General features: G+C 38.1%; 1 protein-coding gene across 2 annotated transcripts in view; it reads left to right on the plus strand.

Moving 5' to 3' along the window:
* The window catches only part of FBXO8 (F-box protein 8), a 68,137-nt gene extending 52,792 nt beyond the window's left edge, over positions 1–15,345 (plus strand). Inside the window, exon 6 of one of the 2 annotated variants that reach the window (XM_010595624.3) lies at positions 845–15,344. In XM_010595624.3, the coding sequence (XP_010593926.1) occupies positions 845–1,032 (188 nt within the window). In that variant the 3' untranslated portion in view covers positions 1,033–15,344. Of the gene's footprint in view, positions 1–844 lie in introns of both variants that reach the window. The other variant, XM_003415816.4, reaches the window with a different exon arrangement.
* Positions 15,346–22,131: the final 6,786 nt, after the last annotated feature.

Below are 22,131 nucleotides of genomic sequence, written 5' to 3' on the forward strand. Positions count from 1 at the left end.
GACTATAGGATTCCGGATGTAAACACCATAGTGGTAGCCAAGTATCAGGTAATTATCAGAAGTAGTAGCGAACATCGTGATGTTTGATACTGTTTTGGTATTAAACATCCAATATTACCCTGAGACTATGTAAAGAAGAAAATTGTTTTGATGCATGGTACCCAGATATAGCAATCTTTTCACCAAATATTTACTTTTGAAATGAATATGTAAATCCTGTAGGCCATTAAAATGCATTTCTCAAATGAGAATATTCAATAATCTTGTAAGTTGTTTATATTTAATTTTCTAGTTCCAAGTTAGTCTCTTCTTAAATTATCAAAAATACTTTCAAATTAAATTAGTTTTCTGTAAAAACATTCTATGTAAACAAATCTGTGACTATTTTTTAGAATGGGAAGATAAATATAGTGACAGTACAGATGTATTTTATGGATAGTTGAATGGAATATCACATTTGAAATCAAAAATACGAATAAAGCCAATTCTGAAATTTTTAAATATAGAATGACTTTTCACTATAAACTCCTCAAGTTTTTTTAGATTTTTTTTTTTTAATTGAAGAAAATGTTTGCTGAATTTCATAATTCTGGATATAACTGAATGTGTGTTTAGTTAGGATGGCCATCCATCCCTGTGCGCCCAGAGCTGTCTCAGGACACAGGGCTTTCAGTGCCAGTGCCGGGAAACTCCCAGGCAGACTGGATGGGGTGGTTACCCTCTGCTCGGTTATGCTCTGGTCTTGATCACTTGGAATTTTGAACATTTTTGCTTTATATAACCCCATTGGGGACTGTATTTTTTAAACCAGCTGATAATTTGAAGTGTTTCTTTTTCCTTCTAGATGCAGTCTATGTGCTGTGCTACTCTCTGATTCTCCTTTCCATTGACCTCACTAGCCCTCATGTGAAGAATAAAATGTCAAAAAGAGAATTTATCCGAAACACCCGTCGTGCTGCTCAAAACATCAGTGAAGATTTTGTAGGGCACCTTTATGACAACATCTACCTAATTGGCCACGTGGCCGCATAAAAGCACAATTGCTAGGACTTCGACCTTTAACTTCAAACTAAAACTGCTGCAGGACTTATCTGGCAGGTACGGGAGTTAGGGGAGTGCTGGTCATTCTAGCCTCTGTATACAATCAAGCTTGAGTGTACAACCTTTTTGTTTTTCTTTTACTACTTTCTTTTTTAGTAATTTCCTTGGGAAACTAAAGAATTTTGCAGAATTTTTCTTAATTTTGCTTATCATGTTTTGCACAAAGCAGAGCCATTGTCTGACATAACTATTTAAGAATGTAAAACTGACACTAGTTTAGAAGACGGTGTATTTGTGCATTAGATTTGCCTGAAAAACTATGCCCAGTTCCATTCTTTTTTAAAATACCATGTAATGTGTACATATTTAACTAAAGAGATTTATAATCATAATTATTTTATTGTAAAGATTTTAACTAAAGTTTTTCCTTTTCTCTCAAACTGACTTCCGTATTTATTTGATTCTGATCTGAGGTTATTGTCTGTGTAAAAGTTGGATCTGACTTCAGATAGACTGCAATACCAACTTCCTTTTTCTTTGAACTTTGAAAAGGGTATTTATTTGTTACTATATGACTTTGCAAATTAGCACTTATTTTTATATCATTTGATTTTTTATTCTTAAAACTTCTGCTTTAGTCAGGTCTTGATTAGTCCTTAAACCATTTAGGATAGCAAAATATGTTAAAATCTAGAATTTGCATAACAAGAACAAAACGTTATCAGAGCTTTAGTAAATCTTTTCTTACTTGTATCCAAGTAATGAGTCAGACTTTACCATTCTCCCAATCCTGATGATCTCTGTACAGAATCAGTTGAGAAAGGGCTATTGTGAAAGCATTCTGCATTCATTCATTAAGTATCTGTGAAGGACCTACCATGTGTTAAGCACTGTGCTACGTACCAGGGATGCCTAGACATGGGCTCTGCCTTCACAGGTGTCATGTGATTGGTAATGAGAGGAAGGGTACTGCTTAATGAAGAGCAAATGTATCAAGTATATCTTAACTAACCCACTAAAACCCACTGCCGTCGAGTCGATTCCGACTCATAGCAACCCTAGAGGACGCAGTAGAACTGCCTCATAGAGTCTCCAAGGAGCACCTGGTGGATTCGAACTGCAGACCTCTTGGTTAGCAGCCGTAGCACGTAACTACTACACCACCAGGGTTTCCATATCTTAACTAGCAATTATTTAATAATTAAAATACAAAGCGTTAGAACAATAGGTAGCAATGAGTTTATATCATAATTCAGAAATTCCCTGGAAATACCTCTAAGTAAAAAACATCAGCTTTAGAATTAAACACTATGTTATGGGCATAGCTGCTATTTATGGGGGGGAGGGGACTGAGGAATATAGAAACTCTGTACCAGAGGCTTGTTACCAATTGCCAGTCTGACACAAAGGGTTCTTGTCTTTTCCCGAGTAAGAATACGCGCGAAAGACAAACTTCAGCAAGCTTTATTTTGCTTGAGTCAAGCAAAAGGAGTCAGCGGGGATCTAAGCCTCTCCAAAAGGGAAGCAAGGCTAGGGCTTATATGGGCTCAGTGGAGACAGTAGAGTAATGAATATTTGGTGGGCTTCGTTCAAGGGGAGGGTACTTCTCAGAATGGCAGTGTATGTTAATTAGATTGCACGGGCATCTGGAACCTAAGATGGAACCTGCTGATATTCAAGATGGAGTCCTCTCGGCAGCCCTTGGCATCACTTATTATGGGATATAGCACAAGAGCACTTGATCTTCAGCACTACATCGCCGTCTTTGGAGGGCTAAGGAAGGTCAAACAGCAGTTACGCTCTGCTCCTCTGTACATGCTGTGACTGCAAAGGAGCAGGGGACTAGAAAAACACCAAGAAGGAGATTGTAATTCATGGGTTGTTTCAGTCTTTCCTCATGTCAACTTCTAGATAGTAATCTTTTAACACATCTTTTGTTCAGCTGCCAGCACAGTTAACCCTCTCTTTCTCAGGCTTCCTTTAAGATTTGGCCCTAAGTCAGTAGTGGTTGGTAATATTACGATGGAATGATGCAGTACAGATTTTTCAGGGATAAAACGTAAGGTAACCAAACAATTTTTTAATGTTAAACAGGCTTTTTGTTTTTGTTAAGTGCCATCGAGTCAGTTCTGACTCATAGTGACGCCTTGTTCAACAGAACAAAACACCCATCCTCACAATGATCGCTGTGCTTGAGCCCATTGTTGCAGCCACTGTGTCAGTCCATTTTGTTGAGGGTCTTCCTCTTTTTCACTGACCCTCTACGTTACCAAGCATGACATCCTTCTTTTAGACTGACAAAGTCTAAAAGGGACTTTTAGGCTGACAATAGAGTTTCTAATATTCTAAAGCATATATTTAAATAATTTTCATATGTGCATAAATTTGAATTCTATGACAAAATCTAATTTTTAACTTAAAAACTGATTAAATTTCAAAGACAAAGAGTAGTGGTATTATTTATTGTGGCTCCTGTTGTCCTGTGAATGGGAACTTGCCCTCTCCCTTTGCTTACTCTCTCCTATCTTTTCTGCGTTTTTTTCCATCCTTGTCTCTCTGCCTTTCTGTTTTAGTTTGACTATCTCTCTTGTTTTTTGTATCCCTTATTCCCTAATTTATTTTCCTTTCTTCCCCCCACCCTGATCTCATTACAAATATATTGGTAATATTCTTTTTTCCCACATTTTCTTATGAAAAATTTCAAACACATAGAAAAATTGAGATTTTACAAATAGTACCTATATACTCACCACCTAGATTCTATAATTAAAATTTTACTGTATTTGCTTCATCATGTATCTACCCATCCATCAACCCCACGTTACGTTGATATAGGTCAACATCAGTACATGGCTTTCCTAAAGACTTCAATTTGCATAGCATTAACTAGAGATTTGGGGGGGGGGTTGGGGGGGTAAAATTTGCATACAGTAAATATAAATCTTTAGTATGCTTAAGTAGTATAACAAATCCTCACAAATGCATAGTTATGTAAACCAAGCCACTATTATATAACTTTATGCAGCCTTTTTGCAGTTACTGTTGCACCACTTCACATAAAATACAGAGATCTTGTAACTGTATAGTCCTATTTACCTTCTCCCCTCATCCTTTATCTTACAATTCTTATTACATATATTTTCTAAACTCCAAAATATAATGTTATAATTTGCTTTAAACAGTCATATGCATTTTTAAGTAGATTAAGGAAGAAGTACTATTTTATTTTTATTCACATTATCATTTATAATGCCCTTATGCCTTCCTAAAAATTCAGGTTTCTTTCTAGTATCAATCCTTTCAACCTGAAGAACTTAAAAAAAAAAAAAATTATTACAGTTCCAGTCTGCTGGAAATTAAGTAATTAGTTCTCTTTTATCTGAAAATATTTAGTTTTCCTTCTTGAATATTTTGAGGATTTTCATTGACTGTTTTTGTTTCTTTTTTCCTTTTGGCACTTTAAAGATGTTCCAGGGTCTTCTCACTCCATTGTTTCCAATGAAAAGTCAGTAGTTATTCAAATTGTTCTCCCATGTATATAATAATGTAATTTTTCTCTGGCTGCTTTGTTTCTTCAGATATTTTTTTCAGCCCCATTTTCTCCTTTTTCTCCTTCTGGGACTCCAATTACACATATACTAGACCTCTTGATACTGTTCTACAGGTCTGTGAGGCCCTGTTGATTTCTTTTTTTGAATCTTTTTTTATCTTTGGATTGAATTATTTCTCTTGATCCATATTCAAGTTCACTGACAATTTTATAACTCTCTTTTAAGCCCATTCAATTAATTTTTTATTTCAATTATTCTGTTTTTTAGTTCTGGAAGTTCCACTTAGTTGATTTTTATATTTCTTTTTATGCTAAGATTTCTACCTTTACATCCATTAGAAGCACATTTTCCTTTATATCCTTGGTCATAGTTAAAATAACTGCTTAAAAATCCTTATCTTCTAATTCCAATATCTGGACCATCTCAGTGTCAGTCTTCTTTGATTGTCTTTTGAGATTTGGTCACATTTTCCTGTTCCTTTGTATGCTGAGTAACTTATATTGTGTCTTGAACCTAGTGAATGAAATGTAGAAGCCCTAAATTCTGATATGTTCCTCCAAACACTTAAAAAAAGAAAGAAAAAAACAGGTAGTTAGTTTGGCTGAACTTTGGCTGCAAGCTCTGGCTCCCCTGTATCTGGTGGCCACTGAAATTTCAGTTCAGTTCTATAACCTGGCTCCTCTACTTGGAGTCTGTCTTGTGCATGTACTCTTCTCTGGTTCTCTCCTTGCCAGGGTTTCCCCCTTGCATTTTCTAGCAGCTGTCATTGCCCCAAACTCTGTTCTATGGTTCTTTAAGCCAACAAAACTATAGGTCTCTACGTGGTGCAGACTTGGCACTACCCTCTGGCTAAAAGCTATAAAAGTGGGAAACTCAACTGATGCTCTCCTTTCTTCCAAGTGTTCTCTCCCTTACAGAATCAGCCTTCCTTTGATTGCTTTCCCTTATTTTCAGGTAGTTGATTTTTATATTTCATCCAGAGCTTATGGTTTTATCTGTTGGAGGGTCGGTCTGAAAGATCTACCTGGTCATGACTTGAAGTAGAAACACCACCCCCTGATTGAGCAGTATTCTTTTTACTATTTCTTATGCCTAATGAATAGAGATTTAGTCCTGGTTATTTGTAAAACTAGCTAAGTAGAAATTTTTTAATATTCTGTCTCCGAAAAGACTTAATAGTAAATATTTATATAGTAAATTGGCAATTCAGTGTTTCTCAGTGAGGATGCTACTGACATTTTGGGAAGTATGTTCTTCATTACAGGAGACTGCCCATGCAAGGTAGGACATAAGCATGCCTGGATTCTGCCTACTAGATGCCAGTACCACTCCCAAGTCATCATGATGTACAAATGATGTTCCCACATATTTCCAAGTGCCTGCTGGGGAGGCAGTTATCACCTTATGATGGTCAAGGTTGTATATTAACTTGGCTGGGCCCTGATTCTCAGTGGTTTGGCAGTTACAATGTAGTTTGGCAGCTATGCAATGATGTGATCTGCTATAAGTAGCCAATCAATTCAAAGGGCGTTTCCTTGAGGGTGTGGCCTGCATCCAATATATGTGGGCTTTCTGGCAAAGCTCACTGGCTGTATCTGGCTCACCATCTGACCTCTGGTTTTTGGGAACTGAGCTAGCAGCTTACCTGCCAGTCTTCAGATTCATCACCCTTAGCAGCCTGTGAGCCAGTGGCCTGTTGTCTTACCTTCCAATCTTGCAATTTGTCATCCTCTGCAGCTATGTGAGTCAGGAGAAACCTCCAGCCTGACCTACAGACTTGAGATTTTCCCACCTCTACAACCGCATGAGCCATTTCCTTGATAAAAATCTCTCTCCACACACACACACACATGCATATATATATATATATATATATATGCTTCACTGGTTTTGCTTCTCTAAAAACCCAGCCTAAGACACACCTGAGGTTGGGAACTACTGGATCTTCTTTCAGGTACATCAGATTTCTCTTTTAAAACACACATCTTCTGTTGACACTTATCTCTTTAAAGTCTTTTGATGTCTCTTTTCTGCCTACAAAATGAGATATAGCCTCCTTAGCATGGTGTACAAGAATCTTCACAGCCTGGCCTCGTCTTATCTTTAAAGCCTCATCCGTAACAACATTTCTCAGTGCGATCCGGTCTGTCTTTGTCTTTGCACAGCTGTTCTTTCTTTCTGGAATATCCTTCTCTCACTTCTGTATCTAAAGTTCTCCTACTCATCATCTAAGATCTGCCTCAAATGTAATTTCTATCATACATACCATGAGTGTTAATTGCTGTTGCTTCTGTGAACCACAGCACTTTTTTGTATCTTTATTATAATAACTCTACTATAATTTTCTACATGCCCATCACTTTCATCAGAATGTGATCTTATTAAGGCCAAGGACTGCTCCCAGCCTGCTAGGTCTATTGGAAAGCCTACACTAGGGAAGAGGCTGAAGTTTTAGAAGAGGAATGAATTTTTAAAAAAAAACACTGGAAATTGGCAGGGTTTAATGAATAATACAAGGACCTGAGAGGATGGTGATCTTGTTATCAAAGATACCTAGTAGGAGAAGCAACCAGTGGAATGAAATGGGAATGATAATAATCCCAATTTTGCATATTTTCAATTTTAAAGTGGCAATAGAACATTCATTGAGAGCAGCTGGAGAGTAAGTATAGAGTTCAAAAAAAAAAAAAAAGGTGAAGCCTGGATATGTAAGTTTGGGGATGTGACCCCAATACCACCCAGCATGTTTTCTCCTTTTTCAAAATGGGCAACTGAGAGCTTAACTAAGGCCATGATAAACCTATAAATTGTTCTTGCTCTGCCTGCCTCCTCACATACCTCTGTTAATGACTTTGTTTTGACAAAATGTTAATGACTTTGTTCTTTGTTTTAAACTGATGTGAATAACCTTTTGTTCTGGCGGGACTACCTGTGGCATACGACCTCCCACAGGAAAGTTGGAGCCCAGGTATCAGATATGTATATCTTTAGCATAACAAAGAAATGTCTGGCAGGGGACTACAAAGACACTTGTAACCCTTGTAAGAGTCTATATAAGCTCTAATGTAGAACTGCTCTTTGGGACTCCACAGAGACAGCCTGTGTTGCTGCTGAGTCCCTGGTAATGTATCCATCCCCTTAATAAACTTGCTCACTCTTTCTGACTTGGAGTATGTTTCATTGGCTCGACTGCTCCAGGGCACGGACCCTAATCAGGTAACAGGGATCATATTAGTAGCTGAAGTTTATTATGCAGAGTGAAAAAAAAAAGATTTTTTTTTTTTTTTGAAGCATGGGAAAAGTAAACTCCCCTAGGGAGTAAGTAAAATAAAAGAAATAGCTGGGAAGCATAACATTTTAGGTTTTGGTAGAGAAAGATAAGACTTAAAAAGAGGATTCATCAAAATTCTAAGATCAGAGAAGAAAGGAATCCCAAGAGCTAAAGGAGAGTTTCAAGAGAATGCTGAGCTTGTATTTACTGCAGCCCATTTTTTTTTTTTATGTAAACACTTTTTCTTATCTATATTCAAGCCTTTCTGAGTCTAACTTTTCTACTTAGGACTGAGTTCCTTGGAGGCTATAAAATTACAGTAATGCTAATGGTTTTGACATTGTCTCTAGCTAAATACTTTCATGCCCAATGTGAAATCTGAGCTCTACTGCAACTCACGAGAGTACTTATGGTTCCTTGCAACTCAGACCTGCTTGCACCTTCTTTCCCCACTAAGGGCTGTGCTGTTTCAAGCCCAGAAAAAAACGTACCAGCTGGGTACTGCTAGTAAGTCCTTCCTATACACAGTCACCAGTTAGTTTTCTAAGGTATAGATTGTATTTAAAAATGAAGGAAGGAAAGGAGAAAATTGCTTAAAACTTTTAGAGCCCTCTAAATTTATCACTACAGAGTTTTTCTTGAGTACATGCTGTGAAAATTAACACTTTCTAAATGAGCCGGATTTGACTGGATGGCAACAGGTTGATCGATGGCAACAGGTTAATCTCGATATTTACTAGACGCACCCTGTATTTTCACCTTTCCATTCGTTTGCTCTTTTTTTTTCTTCTGGAATGTTCTTAACCCCTCCCCTGTATTTACCTGTTGAAATGTGTGTATTCATCCTTCAAAGTCCTCTCAGGTTCTTTTTCCTTCAGGGCCACTTTCTCAGTTCTTGCAGGTGGAAATATCCCTTTTTTTTTTAACCCTTCTCAGTTCCTCTGAGATCTTGGCCCACAACTTTTCTCAATAAATCTAATGGAGTTATTTAAGTTCTGGTTCATTTTCTGTACAAGCATATAGAAAGACGCCTTTACTATTTCCATCTTTAAGAAAATGTGTCCCGACCAAAGTATACATTAAGACAGATTCAACTTATGCAGTATTCTAGATATAAATTCATCTCTCCAGCATTTCCAATTTTACATAGCTGGATGAATCACTGCTACTTTAAGATTGTCTAAGTTTGTTTTTCTTCAAGAGTTTGTCATTGATTTTGTTATTCTCTGAATTAGCCTTTTAAATTTTTTACAATGTTATTTTTATGGTGCTCAATGAAAGCACCCCTATTCAGAAGTTTTAATATTGAAAGTAGCAACATATTTATTCTAATCAAAGTTTGTTACCTACCCTATGTTTCCAGTGAACTTTTTCTTAAATGCCACTATTAACAACACAACTGCCTACAGTCTCTTTTTAAGCGTTCTTAAGTGAATGTGTCCACTTCTGAGAACCCATCCTAAAAAAATTACCCAAAATAAGGAATAGATCATATTACATCCTTAATCAGGTCATTGTTTTTAGTTAAAAAGAAAACGTGGAAACAACTGAAATGCCCCAATCTTACAACTGTTCTAAGAAATAATCAATAAATATTTGACTGCACACCACGCACCAGACACTAAGCTAGGCATTGCTCAAGTAGACAAGGCTACGTCCTCAAGATATGCTACTATGAAGCCATGATGTTTGTGAATAAAACGGGAAAACACTCATACTAGTAATAAATATTAAAAAGGATATCCAAGTGTGCATATTTAGGTATATATATATATATATATATATGTATTTTGTACATATATATACATACACATACGTGCGTGTGCGTGTGTGTGTGAGCAGATTACAATCATCACTATATAAAACAAAGGAAAAGCCTATGCATGGAAGGAAAAGGCTGGAACAAAATATACTAAATATTATGGATAATGAATTTTTTTTCTTCTTTAAAATATTATTAAGGGCTGTATATTTTAGATATAACAAAATGAATTCAAGAACCTATTCAGAAGAATTGTGTCCCTACTTTAACTAGTAAAATTTCCTCCCAGAATGTTTCCATGTATGTTATTTCGAAATTGTTTTGTTTTTTTAAAAGATACTTGGTCAGTCAGTTAACTCAAAACTGGACAAATGTTTTGTTTTCAAGCTTACAGAAGTGGGTTGTTTTATTTTATCTCTGTCTAATTTTTTTTTTTTTTTAATTGAATTAAAGACCAATGAGAGAGAGATACCAAATCCTTACTGGGAAAATTTCCATTTGTTTTTTAAAAAAATGGCTTTCTTCTTGGCATGGTTGGACAGGAAGGTTGGGTTTAATTTAAAATGATTAATGAGATTTTGTCAGGATCCTTGACTTTACCACCACTGCAGTTTGTCAGTACAACAACCTGGGAAGCCCGGACGCCACTCTGTCGCCTAAGACCACTCTCCAGGGACAAAATTAACCGGCAGGACTAGGGCCAGGTACACGTCAATGGCATTGTCTCTCGAGTATTGACAGCTTAAAAGTCTGAATCAGAAATATGTATGTTTTGCGGACACACTTACCTAAGATATTGTTTTCAGTCTCTTTGCAAGTAGTTAATCATTTTTTAAATATTTAAATTGTTGACATTTTCCAAAGGAAGCTATTGGAAGAAATTGTTTTACTAATGTCTCCTCTCCCTAATGTATTTCAAAAATTACAATAATCAAAAAAAGAATTCTGGGATCTCAGGTTACTTTTTGTTTTTCTGTTTTTAACTTAAAAAATTAAGATGAAGCTCTTTTAAAAAGTAAAACCATTTTTTGATTTTGAAAAAACACTTCTTAAATCTTTAGCATGACCTAATTTGCAATTGAGTTTTTAAATTAAACTACAAGTTTGCAGTCCAACTTAATATACCTTTTTAAAACTTAATCGTGTACTTATATTTTAAAATAATCAATGGCATGTTTAGCTAAAACCAAATTACTGAATATCACTAGCTACTAGGTGGTGAATACAGTACATATTTTGCTTCTGTGTTTAATTAACCACCTCAGACAGCAGTACCAATGCTTATCATCTTATTAAAAAACCTGTCCAGAAGAGTTCAGGAAAAAAGGAATTTCTTCCAACAAAAGCATCACAGAAATGTTCTTGAAGGTATAATAAACATCCAAAGATGACATTTATAAAAATCGAACAATAGATTTGCCTATGTTTATCAAAACAAAAAAATGTACAACGAGTGCTTTCATGTTAAATAATTTCCATGTCGTTGTCTCTATTTTCAATGTGTGCAAATTTTAGTATTACTGCAATTTAGCTGCTTCATTACACCATTTTTCCTAAAAAAAAAAATATATATATATATAAAATTTTAAAATATTTTTATATTGCAAAATGCATTCGGGGCCATCATGTTTAGGAAGGAATTTGGTTATTCATTTTATCTCATTTTAGAGTTTCCCGTTCCTACCGTATAATTAATTTCCTTAATTAATGTTGGAACAAAGAAAATAATTCGTAGTATTTTCCAAAACGCCATCCAAAAAAGATTATGGTCATTTCAATAATAACGCGGAGAAATGAGGCCAAGGTCATATTGGATCAGGTGAAAAAGCCTTGTAACAGCACTCACAGGGTGGCGTTTATTACCATGACAGATTTCTGTTGGTCTTGGGTCTGGTTCACAGCCATGAAGACTCAGAAATCTGGTTTTGTCAACACACCTCAAGGAAATGCACTTTCCATGAGATTGATTTTTAAATCCAGAGCCAAAGGAAATGTTTCAGTGATAACTATGGATGTGATCATTACATTTTCCTCTTCACCAGCCTACAGAAAGTTGTTTGATGATTATGGAATCAGAGCAAGGGAAGTTGCCTGAATCAAATGCTTGATGTTTTGTATCAGACTGAAATAGCCAAATGCATCCATCTCACGCTAGAGGCGCCTTTGCACATTTAAGTTCTGATAGCTAAGATCACTCTCCCCTAGATATTGCCAACATTTGCTATCCTGTACTGTTAAATGGAAAAACTTTTACCCCTCCTTACTGTTTTCCTTTTTCGTTGACTCAGAATGTCTGTAATACTTTCTATTGTAATTATATCAACTTATTAAAGCCTTAATATAGCCAATCACATCACAGTGGAGATCTGCTCTCCTAAAGCCATTCTGATCCATTTTGTGCTTCCTCACCATTGAACTTTAAGGGAAATCTCATTCCTCACACATTCAAGTTCTGCCATGCATATTTTCCTATACATATTCGAGTTCACTATAGCCCCCAAGGAGCCCTAGTGGCACAATGCTTAAGAGCTCAGCTGCACACCAAAAGGTCAGCAATTTGAATCTACCAGCTGCTCCTTGGAAACCCTGTGGGGCAGCTCTACTCTGTCCTATAGGGTCGCTCAGTGGCAACAGGCTTTAGTATAGCCCCCAAGTACCTAAAACATGACCTGAAATTAGGGCATGATTTTGCATCACAGTGAAGTTTTAATTCCTGAAGTATTCACATCAGCAAGCACTTAAAGAGGGCCCTGTTTGTACAAGGAAGAAATTTACTAGGTACAGTGAAAGAGACAAAAATGATGAAAACTGCCTCCTGTCCTCAAGGGTTTGGTGGGCGAAATTCAGCCGTAGTCACATACAACTCTATAATGCTTTATATTGTTGTTGATGTTAGATTGCGTCAAGGCGGTTCCAACTCATCGCAACCCAACATTCAACGGCACAAAACACTGCCCAGACCTGTACCATCCTCACAATCGTTATGCTGGAGCCCATTGTTGCAGGCACTGTATCAATCCATCTGGTTGAGGGCCTTCTTTTTCACTGACCCTCTACTCTACCAAGCATGACATCCTTCTCCAGAGACTGGTCCTTCCCGATAACATGTTCAAAGTGTGTGAGACAAAGTATGCTTTTTATATATCACCACAATTTTACAGAGGCCTAGAGAAGGTACGTGGCTTTTGGAGGATCACAAGACCATTAGTGGGAACCAAAAGAGACAACGATTACCAAGTATTTTTGTATATTACTGTCTTAGTTTCCTAGGACCACAGTAACAGAAACCACAACATGGGTGACTTTAAAGAACAGAAATTTATCTTCTCACATTTCTGGAGGCTGGAATCCCAAATTTAGGACCTCGGCAGGGCTGTACTCTCTATCTTCTGTAGTGGAAGGTCCTTCCTTGTGGTCCCAGGCATTTCTTAGCTCCCCTGGCTCGTAGACATGATGTCTTTCCCCTGTGCGTGACTTTGTTTCCGTGTCCTCCCCTTTTATAAGACACTACAAGAAGGAGCCTAAGATCTCCAAAGGACAACCCTATGCCCCCAAACAAGGTCACAGTCACAAACACAGGGGCTAGAACTTCAGTGTATCTTTTTGGGAGACACAAGTCAATCCATAACAATTACTAACCTTAATGAATAACAGAAGAAAATGTGTTGAAAGAACTTAAAAAAAAAAAAAAAAGCCTAGTAGGAAAAAACAAAAACCCATTGCCATGAAGTCAGTTTCGACTCATAGTGACCCTATAGGACAGAGTAGAACTGCCCCATACGGTTCCCAAAGAGCAGTTGGTGGATTCAAACTGCCAAACATTTTGTTAGCAGCTGAACTCTAAACCACTACCCCACCAGGTTTTCCTTGTAGGAAAGAGCAAGCTGTTAAGACTAACTGAGTGTGGAAAGATGAATTTTTTGTCAATAGATGCATTACTGGGTAAGGAAAATGCATGATTAAAGCCATGGAAATAAAGTGCATGGGGCCATGGGATAGGAAAAAACCTACTAGAGTCGGAATCGACTCGACGGCACTGGGTGGGTCTGGGTAGAGTTGGAGGGTAAAGTGGGAGCAAGGATGTAGTGGAATGAAAGACTGAGAAATGTAGGTTGGAGACAGAGCACACTAAAAGAGGGAGTTCGTACTTCATTTTATAGGCAATTGGAGATCTTTGAGGAGAAAACTGTAGTTTCTGATCTGTGTTTTGGTAATATCTTTCTAATGCCAAACTAAAATATAGAGATGCACCTGAAAGTACTTTAAGGGAATTAGTGAGGAGGCTACTGTGATTCTGTAAGTAAAACATGACAGAAATCTGAACTCTGCATTGTCATTCGTAATGGAAGTTACAGAAGAGATGTTTGACAGACATTTTGGAAGTAAATCATCTTGATACACCACTGCCTGTGGGGCAGTGAGGGGTAGTTAAAAATTACTCAGAAGAGTCTGAAAAAGGTGTTGCCACTATAGATAAAGGGCATCCAGACGAAGGACAAGTTTGGTTAGGTTGGGAGGAACGCGGTGGTGAAAGGGAAGTTATGGGCAGAAGATAACGGATTTCCTTTCAATCCGGTTAAATTTAATGTACAGATAGGATAAATATGGGAAGGCATTCTGCAGTCACTTTAGAAATGTAATACAATACTGAGATGGGAGACAAGGGTTAGAGATAATATTGTGGGAAAGTCCTCAGCGTAGAAATGATAGAAGAAACCATGGGAGCAGATGTGTGTATTGACATTGCAGTGAACACTCAGCACAACGCATGACAAATACCCCTGTTACCCATTGTCTGCCACTAGATTCCGACTCATAGCAACCCCATATAGGTCAGAGTAGAACTTCCCCATAGGGTTTCCAAGGCTGTAAATCTTTATAGAAGAAGGCTGCCACATCTTTCTCCCACTAAGCTGCTGGTGGGTTCAAACCACTGACCTTTCGGATGGCTGCCCAGCAATTAACACTGCGCCTCCAGGGCCCCTTGCATGGAAAATAGTAGGGTCAAATAAATATTTGTGGAATGAATAAACTGACATTGGCAAGTGTTCTCAAACCAAATATTCAAAAATGTCAAAGTAACACACCTTGGCTGTAAGAAGATACCATCCCATTTAAATTGAAAGAATCTTTCACAATAAAAATTTTCAGCTAAAAATCAAGGTACTGTCTGTTCAGAAAACTTTCTTCTTGCCAGTTCCTGTTGTTGCCCGGACAGGAGGTGTTCTGCTTACCAAAAATTCCAATTTAATGGATGGCTTGTAATTGGCCCTGTAAATGGAATACTCAAAACTAGAATTTTGCTAAACCAAATTACATTTTGCATTGCTGATTAAGATCCAGGCGAATTCCCCAGCTGAATATTTCTTGGAGTTCTCAGAAACTCAGGTTTAGCTGCTTCCTCACTTCTCTGAGGTTTAGGTTTGCAAAGCCTCTTTTAAGTTGTGTCTCATTGCCCTCGCTTCCTTCCCCAGGGCACCATCTCTTAATATGCTTATAACCACAAGCCCTAAAAGAGCAAAAATGGTGCTAATTCTCCTCAGTCCTCACTGTCTTAGAATATTTTGTACTCTTCACAGAGTTGAGAAGAGGAAATCTCTCCTCACAGGGCTGAGCCATAGTCTCCGAGGTCCTCCTTACTTTCCTCTACTGATTCCGCCCTCGGCCCTCAGCACCTAAGTTTCCCCTCACAGCCCTTAAACCACAAACCAACCCAAACCTGTTGCTGTCAAGTCAATGCCAACTTTTTTTTTTTTTTTTTTTTTAAAGGACAGAGTAGACCTGCTCCATAAGGTTTCCAAGGAGCGGCTTTTGGTGAGCAGCTGTGGCTCTTAACCACTGTGCCACCAGGGCCCCATATCTGCATGCAGATCAGCCAGAGGCCACTGGGTTGACCACCTCACGACTACCTCACGACTGCTCAAACAGGCCCACAGTCAGCTGAGGACCACCCAGTGCTCCTCAGTCTCTCCAGCCAAGCACCTGCCTCATAACTTGGGTGACTATAGAGTTTATTGTTTAAACCAGGACACTTCAGAGAGTGCTAAAATGCTAAACCAGATGGTACTTCAGGACAACAGGCGTAAACCAGAATGTGTGGTCACCCTATTGGTGACTGTAATACAACGTGATAAACGCTGTAGTAAAAGTTTAAACACTTTGCAGTGGAAACATTTTGCATGTAATGCACCAAGGGTCAAAATTTGTTTCCAATCAAAAACATCTCTAAATTATTTTCCAGTTGGTATCTGTGATGAAAACCATTCTGCGAGACTGAGGATATTTGCACCCTGCTGCACAGCAGAGCACTGGCTCCAGGAGGAAACAATCTTTCTGCAGCTTAAAAGTGTATTTGGTGACTCAGGATGCTTGTAGAAGAACTCGTATTGCAGTTTGGTCAACACCATAGGGAACTGAGTTTCAGAAATCAATGGAAGATTTGGGTGATATTTGATGGACAATAAAACCAAAAAACCAAGCCCACTGCCATCCAGTTGATTCCTATTCATAGCGACCCTATAGGGCAGAGTAGAACTGCCCCATAGAGTTTCCAAGTAGCTCCTGGTAGATTTGAACTGCTGATCTTTTTGGTTAGCAGCCATAGCACTTAGCCACTGCACCCCCAGGGTTTCCCGATGGACAGTAAAGATAATAAAATCAAAATTACCATTTCTCTTACTCGTCTATTGCCTTTACTCTGCCAAGAGCTTTATCTTCATTCACTTAATCTTCACAATTATCCTGTGAGGAAGCAGACGTGATTTCTTCAAGGGTCACAGGCTAGAGACACCTGGATATTCTGTCAGTAATGTATGCATATGTATATGTATACCTGTTTACAGATAGATATGGATGTTGTTGTTGTTAGGGGCCGTCAAGTCATTTTCGACTCATAGCAACCCTAATAGAACAGAGTAGAACTGCCCCATACGGTTTCCAAGGAGCAACTGGTAGATTTGAACTGCAGACCTTTTTCGCTAACAGCCAAGCTCTTAACCACTAGGCCGCCAGGTCTCCAGATACAGATAGATACATAAGTGTGGGTGTGGGTAAGTACATGTGGAGAGGGGGAACAGTGGGAATAAGAATATTCATTTAAATAATAGCTTTTTGTTGTTAGGTGCTGTCAAGTTACTTGTTATCTTAAAAGCCCTCAGACTAGAACAGCTCTGTTGACATACAAAAAACAAAACTAAAAATATAGTCTACTATTATTTCAGTGCTGGTGGTCTGGCTGAATCTTGCTTCAAGCAAAGAAGAGGTAAAGGATATTAATCTTACATTTAAAAATGAGTAAATCCCAGACTAATCTCCTTTTTAAAAAAATTTCAGTATGGATAGCACAATCATTTCGATTGTACCTTATTTTATAGGAATGTTAGTTTTTGAAAAAAAAAAAAAAAAAAAAGCACTGGACCCAGGTCTATCCAAAAGCCAAAAGACTTAGTAAATGCCGTGGATATAAGCTTCAGAAGTTCTCAGCTGGTAAGTGGAATGAAGAGGAGAGAGGAAATGAAGAGGGAGGTGGACGCCCGGCAGGCTGCGGAAGGAAGAACATGCTGAGGAGGCCGGGGCACGGAGCTCCGCTTTGGACACGTTGAATCTGAGGGACAAACGGCCCAGTCATGAGCTGCAGGCAAAGGGTTTGGAAATAGGGATTTGCAGTTCAGGAAAAATATGGTGACATCAGAAATGCTTTGCTTCTTAACACCTCTTATTAAAAAAAAAAAAGGACCTTTGTATGATTTTAGAGCACAAAGAGCAATGAAAAATATAAACAATCCAAAGGTTCTCCACTCAGTATCTTTCCTGGCTTAGGACTCAGTTTAGGCATGCTGCTGATGACAAGAATATTATTAAGGATACTGTCAATATATGACTAATTTCTCTGAAATTATGAAATTATATTTCTTTGACAGGCATTCAAATTCCTTGTCTTATGTAAAGAAAATGTAAGAATCAAATAAAGTTCTCAGGTTAACTTTTTTAGAGTGACCTAACAATTTCCCTCAGAGGATAAACTGGAGGTGACATTTGTACTGAGGTTTGAAGGACAAGAAGGAGCTTCAGTCAATGGGAGGATCTGGACAAGAGTGTTTTAATGAAGAAACAAGAAAACCAGGCCTGTTGCTGTCAGTCACTTCCAACTCCCTGGTGACTCCGTGTGTGTCAGAGTAGAACTGTGCTCCATAAGATATTCGATGGTTGATTTTTTTTAAAGTAGATTGCCAGGCCTTTTTTCCGAGGTGCCTCTGGGTGGACTTGAACCTTTCAATTAGCATCCAAGTGTGTTAATGGTTTGCACCCCCCAGGGACTCCATTTTAACCCAGAGGGAACATCAAATGCAAAGACTGTGAGGCCTAAACAAGGTTGGCCCATATACAATAGAATGCCAGCTCCATGAAGGAAGACTCACTAAAACATAAGAAAATTTCAGTAAATATTTGATGAATGAATGAATGAGAGAAACCATAGATGGGAAAGGCTTTAGAGAAGAAGGCATAGGCCATATCTTGTAGGACCTAGAAGGTGGTAATAAGGTGTTTGGATGTTAGTTCTAGTGAGATGAGACGTCATAGCAGGGTTTTTAAAAGAGGAATGATGTGATGTGGTTTGTGTTTTAAAAGCAATCATTCTGACTGCTGTGTGAAGAACAGGTTGGTAAGCTGGGGCGAGAGTGAAAAGTAGGGAGACCAGTTAGCAAGATTTAGGGGGTTATTCAAGTAAAAGATCGTGAAGGCTTAGGAAAGGGTGGTGGCAGTAGAGATACAGAAAATTGAATGCTCCTAGATTTTTTCTTTAAGAACTAGGCAGATGGTGGTCCTGCTTACTGAGATGAGAAACACTGGGCAGGAATATGTTTAAGGACAGAATCTAAGGGAGTTTAGCCATTAAAATAGATAAATATAAAAACTATTCAAGAATAGAGGGAGCTATTTATAATAAAATATTGAGGGGAAAAAACCTAAATAGGATGTATAGAATAATTATAATTACGAAGAAAGTATGTTTGTATATTGAGTAGGATGAGTAGAAAATACGATGAAAACCTGGGTTCACTGAGAATTTGAGATTTTGTGAGTCTTAAAAAAATTTAATGAGTTCTGCTCTTGTGGTTATAATGTTTGTGAGATAAAAAGTAAAATTTTAATAAAAGGAAATAAGTTAGTGACAAAAAATGATTGCAGTCTAGAATAGAATTTCATTATAATACATTCATTAGAGAATTGACATTATTTTGTCATGGAATTACTTTAAAACCACTAAAGCTATATTCCTGCAAGTCCTCTTCACTTTCAGCAAACAAAGACCACAGCCTTCAGTGTGGATAACACCTCAACGTAAAGAAAACAAAAATCCTTACAACCGGACCAAGAAGCCACATCATCATAAATGGAGAAAAGATTGAGGTCGTCAAGGATTTCACGTTTTTTGAACCCGCAATCAATAGGCGTGGAAGCAACAGTCAAGAAATCAAAAGATGCGTTGCATTGGGCAAATCTGCTGCAAAAGACCTCTTTAATGTACTGAAAAGCAAAGATGTTACCTTGAGGCTAAGGTGCTCCTGACCCAAGCCATTGTGTTCTCAATCGCCTCATATGCATGGGAGAGCTGGGCAATGAATGAGGAAAATTGAAGAATTGACACCTTTGAGTTGTGGTGCTGGAGAAGAATACTTAATATACCATGGACTGCCAGAAGAACAAACAAATCCGTCTTGGAAAAAGTACAACCAGAATGCTCCTTAGAAGCAAGGATGGCGAGGCTACATCTCACATACTTTGGACATGTTATCAGGAGGGACCAGTCCCTGGAGAAGGACATCATGCTTGGTAGAGTACAGGGTCAGCGAAATAGAGGAAGACCCTCAACAAGATGGATTGATACGGTGGCTGCAACAACGGGCTCAAGCATAGTAACAATTGTGAGGATGGCACAGAACCAGGCAGTATTTCGTTCTGTTGTGCACAGGGTCACTATGAGTCCGAACCAGCTCAAGGGCACCTGACATCAACAAAGCTATATTCCTAGGTTATGCAATCCAAAGCACAGTTAATTGGGAGCGGAGGGAGGGGGAGGAAAGAAAGAAAGGAAGAGTAAAGATCTCAAACCCAGACTGTTGATTTTCCATTCTATTATTAAAGACAAGAGTAGGAGATTCCATGAGCTCCCATTATAATCTATTCCATCAGTTCACACATTTTATTCCTTTAAAATTCTTTTCTCTTTCTCTAACACAAAGTCCCCAAGTCTCCCTGTGCTTCATTCTGAGGCTTCTTCTTGTTTTGCCCTCACTGCGGATGAATACCAGCCAACTGCCGTCTTCACTTGAAGAGCTCTTTATATTCTTGGACGTCTTTAAGTTGTCCCTTTCTGTTCGAATTAACTACAGGGAGAATTGTTTACAATTAAAAGCATATTAACAATGGATATTTCATGAGTAAAACCATACCACAACCTTGACTCAATTACATAAGATCTAAAATTAATTTTTGTATAAATGATTTCTCCATGAAATAAATCACTGTTACTCATCATTACAGTTACTACAATTCAACTATGTGTAGGGGGCCCTGAGCTAAGCACAGCAGATATGAACAGGTTCCCGATTCTATTTTGAGGAGCTCCACTTAAATCTTCTCTTTCCAGCAAACAACAGTTACCCTAGAATTCTGATAACTAAAACAACTGCGCCTACCAGAAGACATACCGAGATTTCGAAGTTATGTATAAAGTAATCTTTTCTTTGTTTATTCATAACTGATACCCAGCTCGGAGGCCAAAAAGAGCAACTCTTCTGTGATCCATTCATTTCAAATATACTGGGAACTATTTTTTTTTTTTTTACAATGACCAAAAGGAACTTGTAAGGGGACAATTTTCCACTATATCTTACACATATTAAAATGTTAATGTCCTATTAACATTGGAAAAGAACACACAGTCCTGTTGGAGAGAGCATTTTCACATAGAGAAATATTTACCTCTAACATTCACTTTTACATTAAAGAACACCCATCTGGAAACAAAGATCCTGACTCCATATGGTAGATGTTGTTTTTGGATGCCATCAAGTTGATTTTGACTCGTGGTGACCACATGTGACCAAATAGAACTGCCCTATAGGGTTTTCTTGGCTGTACCCTTTACGGGAACAGGTCACCAGGTCTTTCTCACATGGATTCACTGGGTAGGTTCGAACCTCAAAAAGCACACACCAAATTCTTAAACTCTAAATTGTCCAGCAAAAAATACTACCTCCTGTACAAACCACTTTTCGAAGAAGGAAAGACTTTTTGTATCTCTTTGGTATATAAAACAATTGAATAATATTCCAGTTTCAAGCGGGAATAATAGAGCAATTCTATTCCAAAGAAGAGATCTGGTTAAATTAAGTAATTTTATTTTTGAATGTGTTAGGTCTCACTTCAGGGGTCCCTGAAAACAAAACATATGCATGACTGCATGTATGCGTATGTTGGTACATGGATGTTATTCTAAGATGTTAGTGTTTTGAACAACAAAAAACAGTAACGATAAAGCAAATTGTAGTGTGACACCTACACTTAAGTAGGCAAATTGAATAAAATCCACCCAAGGCTTTGTGGGGGCCTGTGCAGACCCAGATGTTCAGGCCGTTAGAGAGATCTCTATAGTTCACACAACTGGGGTCCCAGAGAAGTATGGGGAGGAAAAGAGGGAATTTTCATGAGATAAACTTGGGATCTCGTAGACAGGCCCCTGTGAAATGCAGCTGGCTCTCTCTTTTCCTTGAAGAGCTGGGCCTCTGGCAAGGGAGAACGGTTTGTAAAACTGGGGGCAGGGTGCCTTCTGACTATTAGCTATTAGCTGTAGCACCCAGAAAGAGACACTTACAACAAAATATGGCAGAAAAGTTCATAATAATAGTCTTTTTCGCACCAAATTTTGCTCCACACTAAGCTGCCACTTTTAAACACTTCGCCACCTTGTGGACAACTTGAAAAGTACAAGATTTTTTTCCCCCCTAATGATTTTTTTTTTTTTTTCCATGATTAATTTCCATACTCTTCTGAAAGAATTGCCCTAACTCCACCTTGCTGTTAGTTGCCTCCAACTCATGGCAACCTCACGTGAGCAGAGTAGAACTGCTCCGTAGGGTTTTCAAGGCTGTGAGCTTTCAGAAGCCAATTGCCAGGCCTGTCTTCCAAGATGCCAAGCCTTTGGCTAGTAATTAAGCGCTTAACTGTTTGTCCCACCCAGCCACCCAGCGACTGCTGGTACTTTGTTTTGTTCATTGATGCACCTAGAACAGTGGCTGGCACTTAGTGAGTGGTCAATAGATAGTTGTTAAGTGAACAATGAACTGAGCCTGGATACATTCCTTTTAAAGGCTGTTATTAGAGAGAATGTAATGGAAAATGCAGTCATAATACAGTGTTAACAAAACATTTTTCTTAACTAAAATGAAGGTTGTGAATTATTTCAAAAGTACATGGTGGGTGTATTTTCTCATTTAGAGACG

Source organism: Loxodonta africana, chromosome 21 (assembly GCF_030014295.1).
Source record: "Loxodonta africana isolate mLoxAfr1 chromosome 21, mLoxAfr1.hap2, whole genome shotgun sequence".
NCBI classification, from domain to species: Eukaryota; Metazoa; Chordata; class Mammalia; order Proboscidea; family Elephantidae; genus Loxodonta; species Loxodonta africana.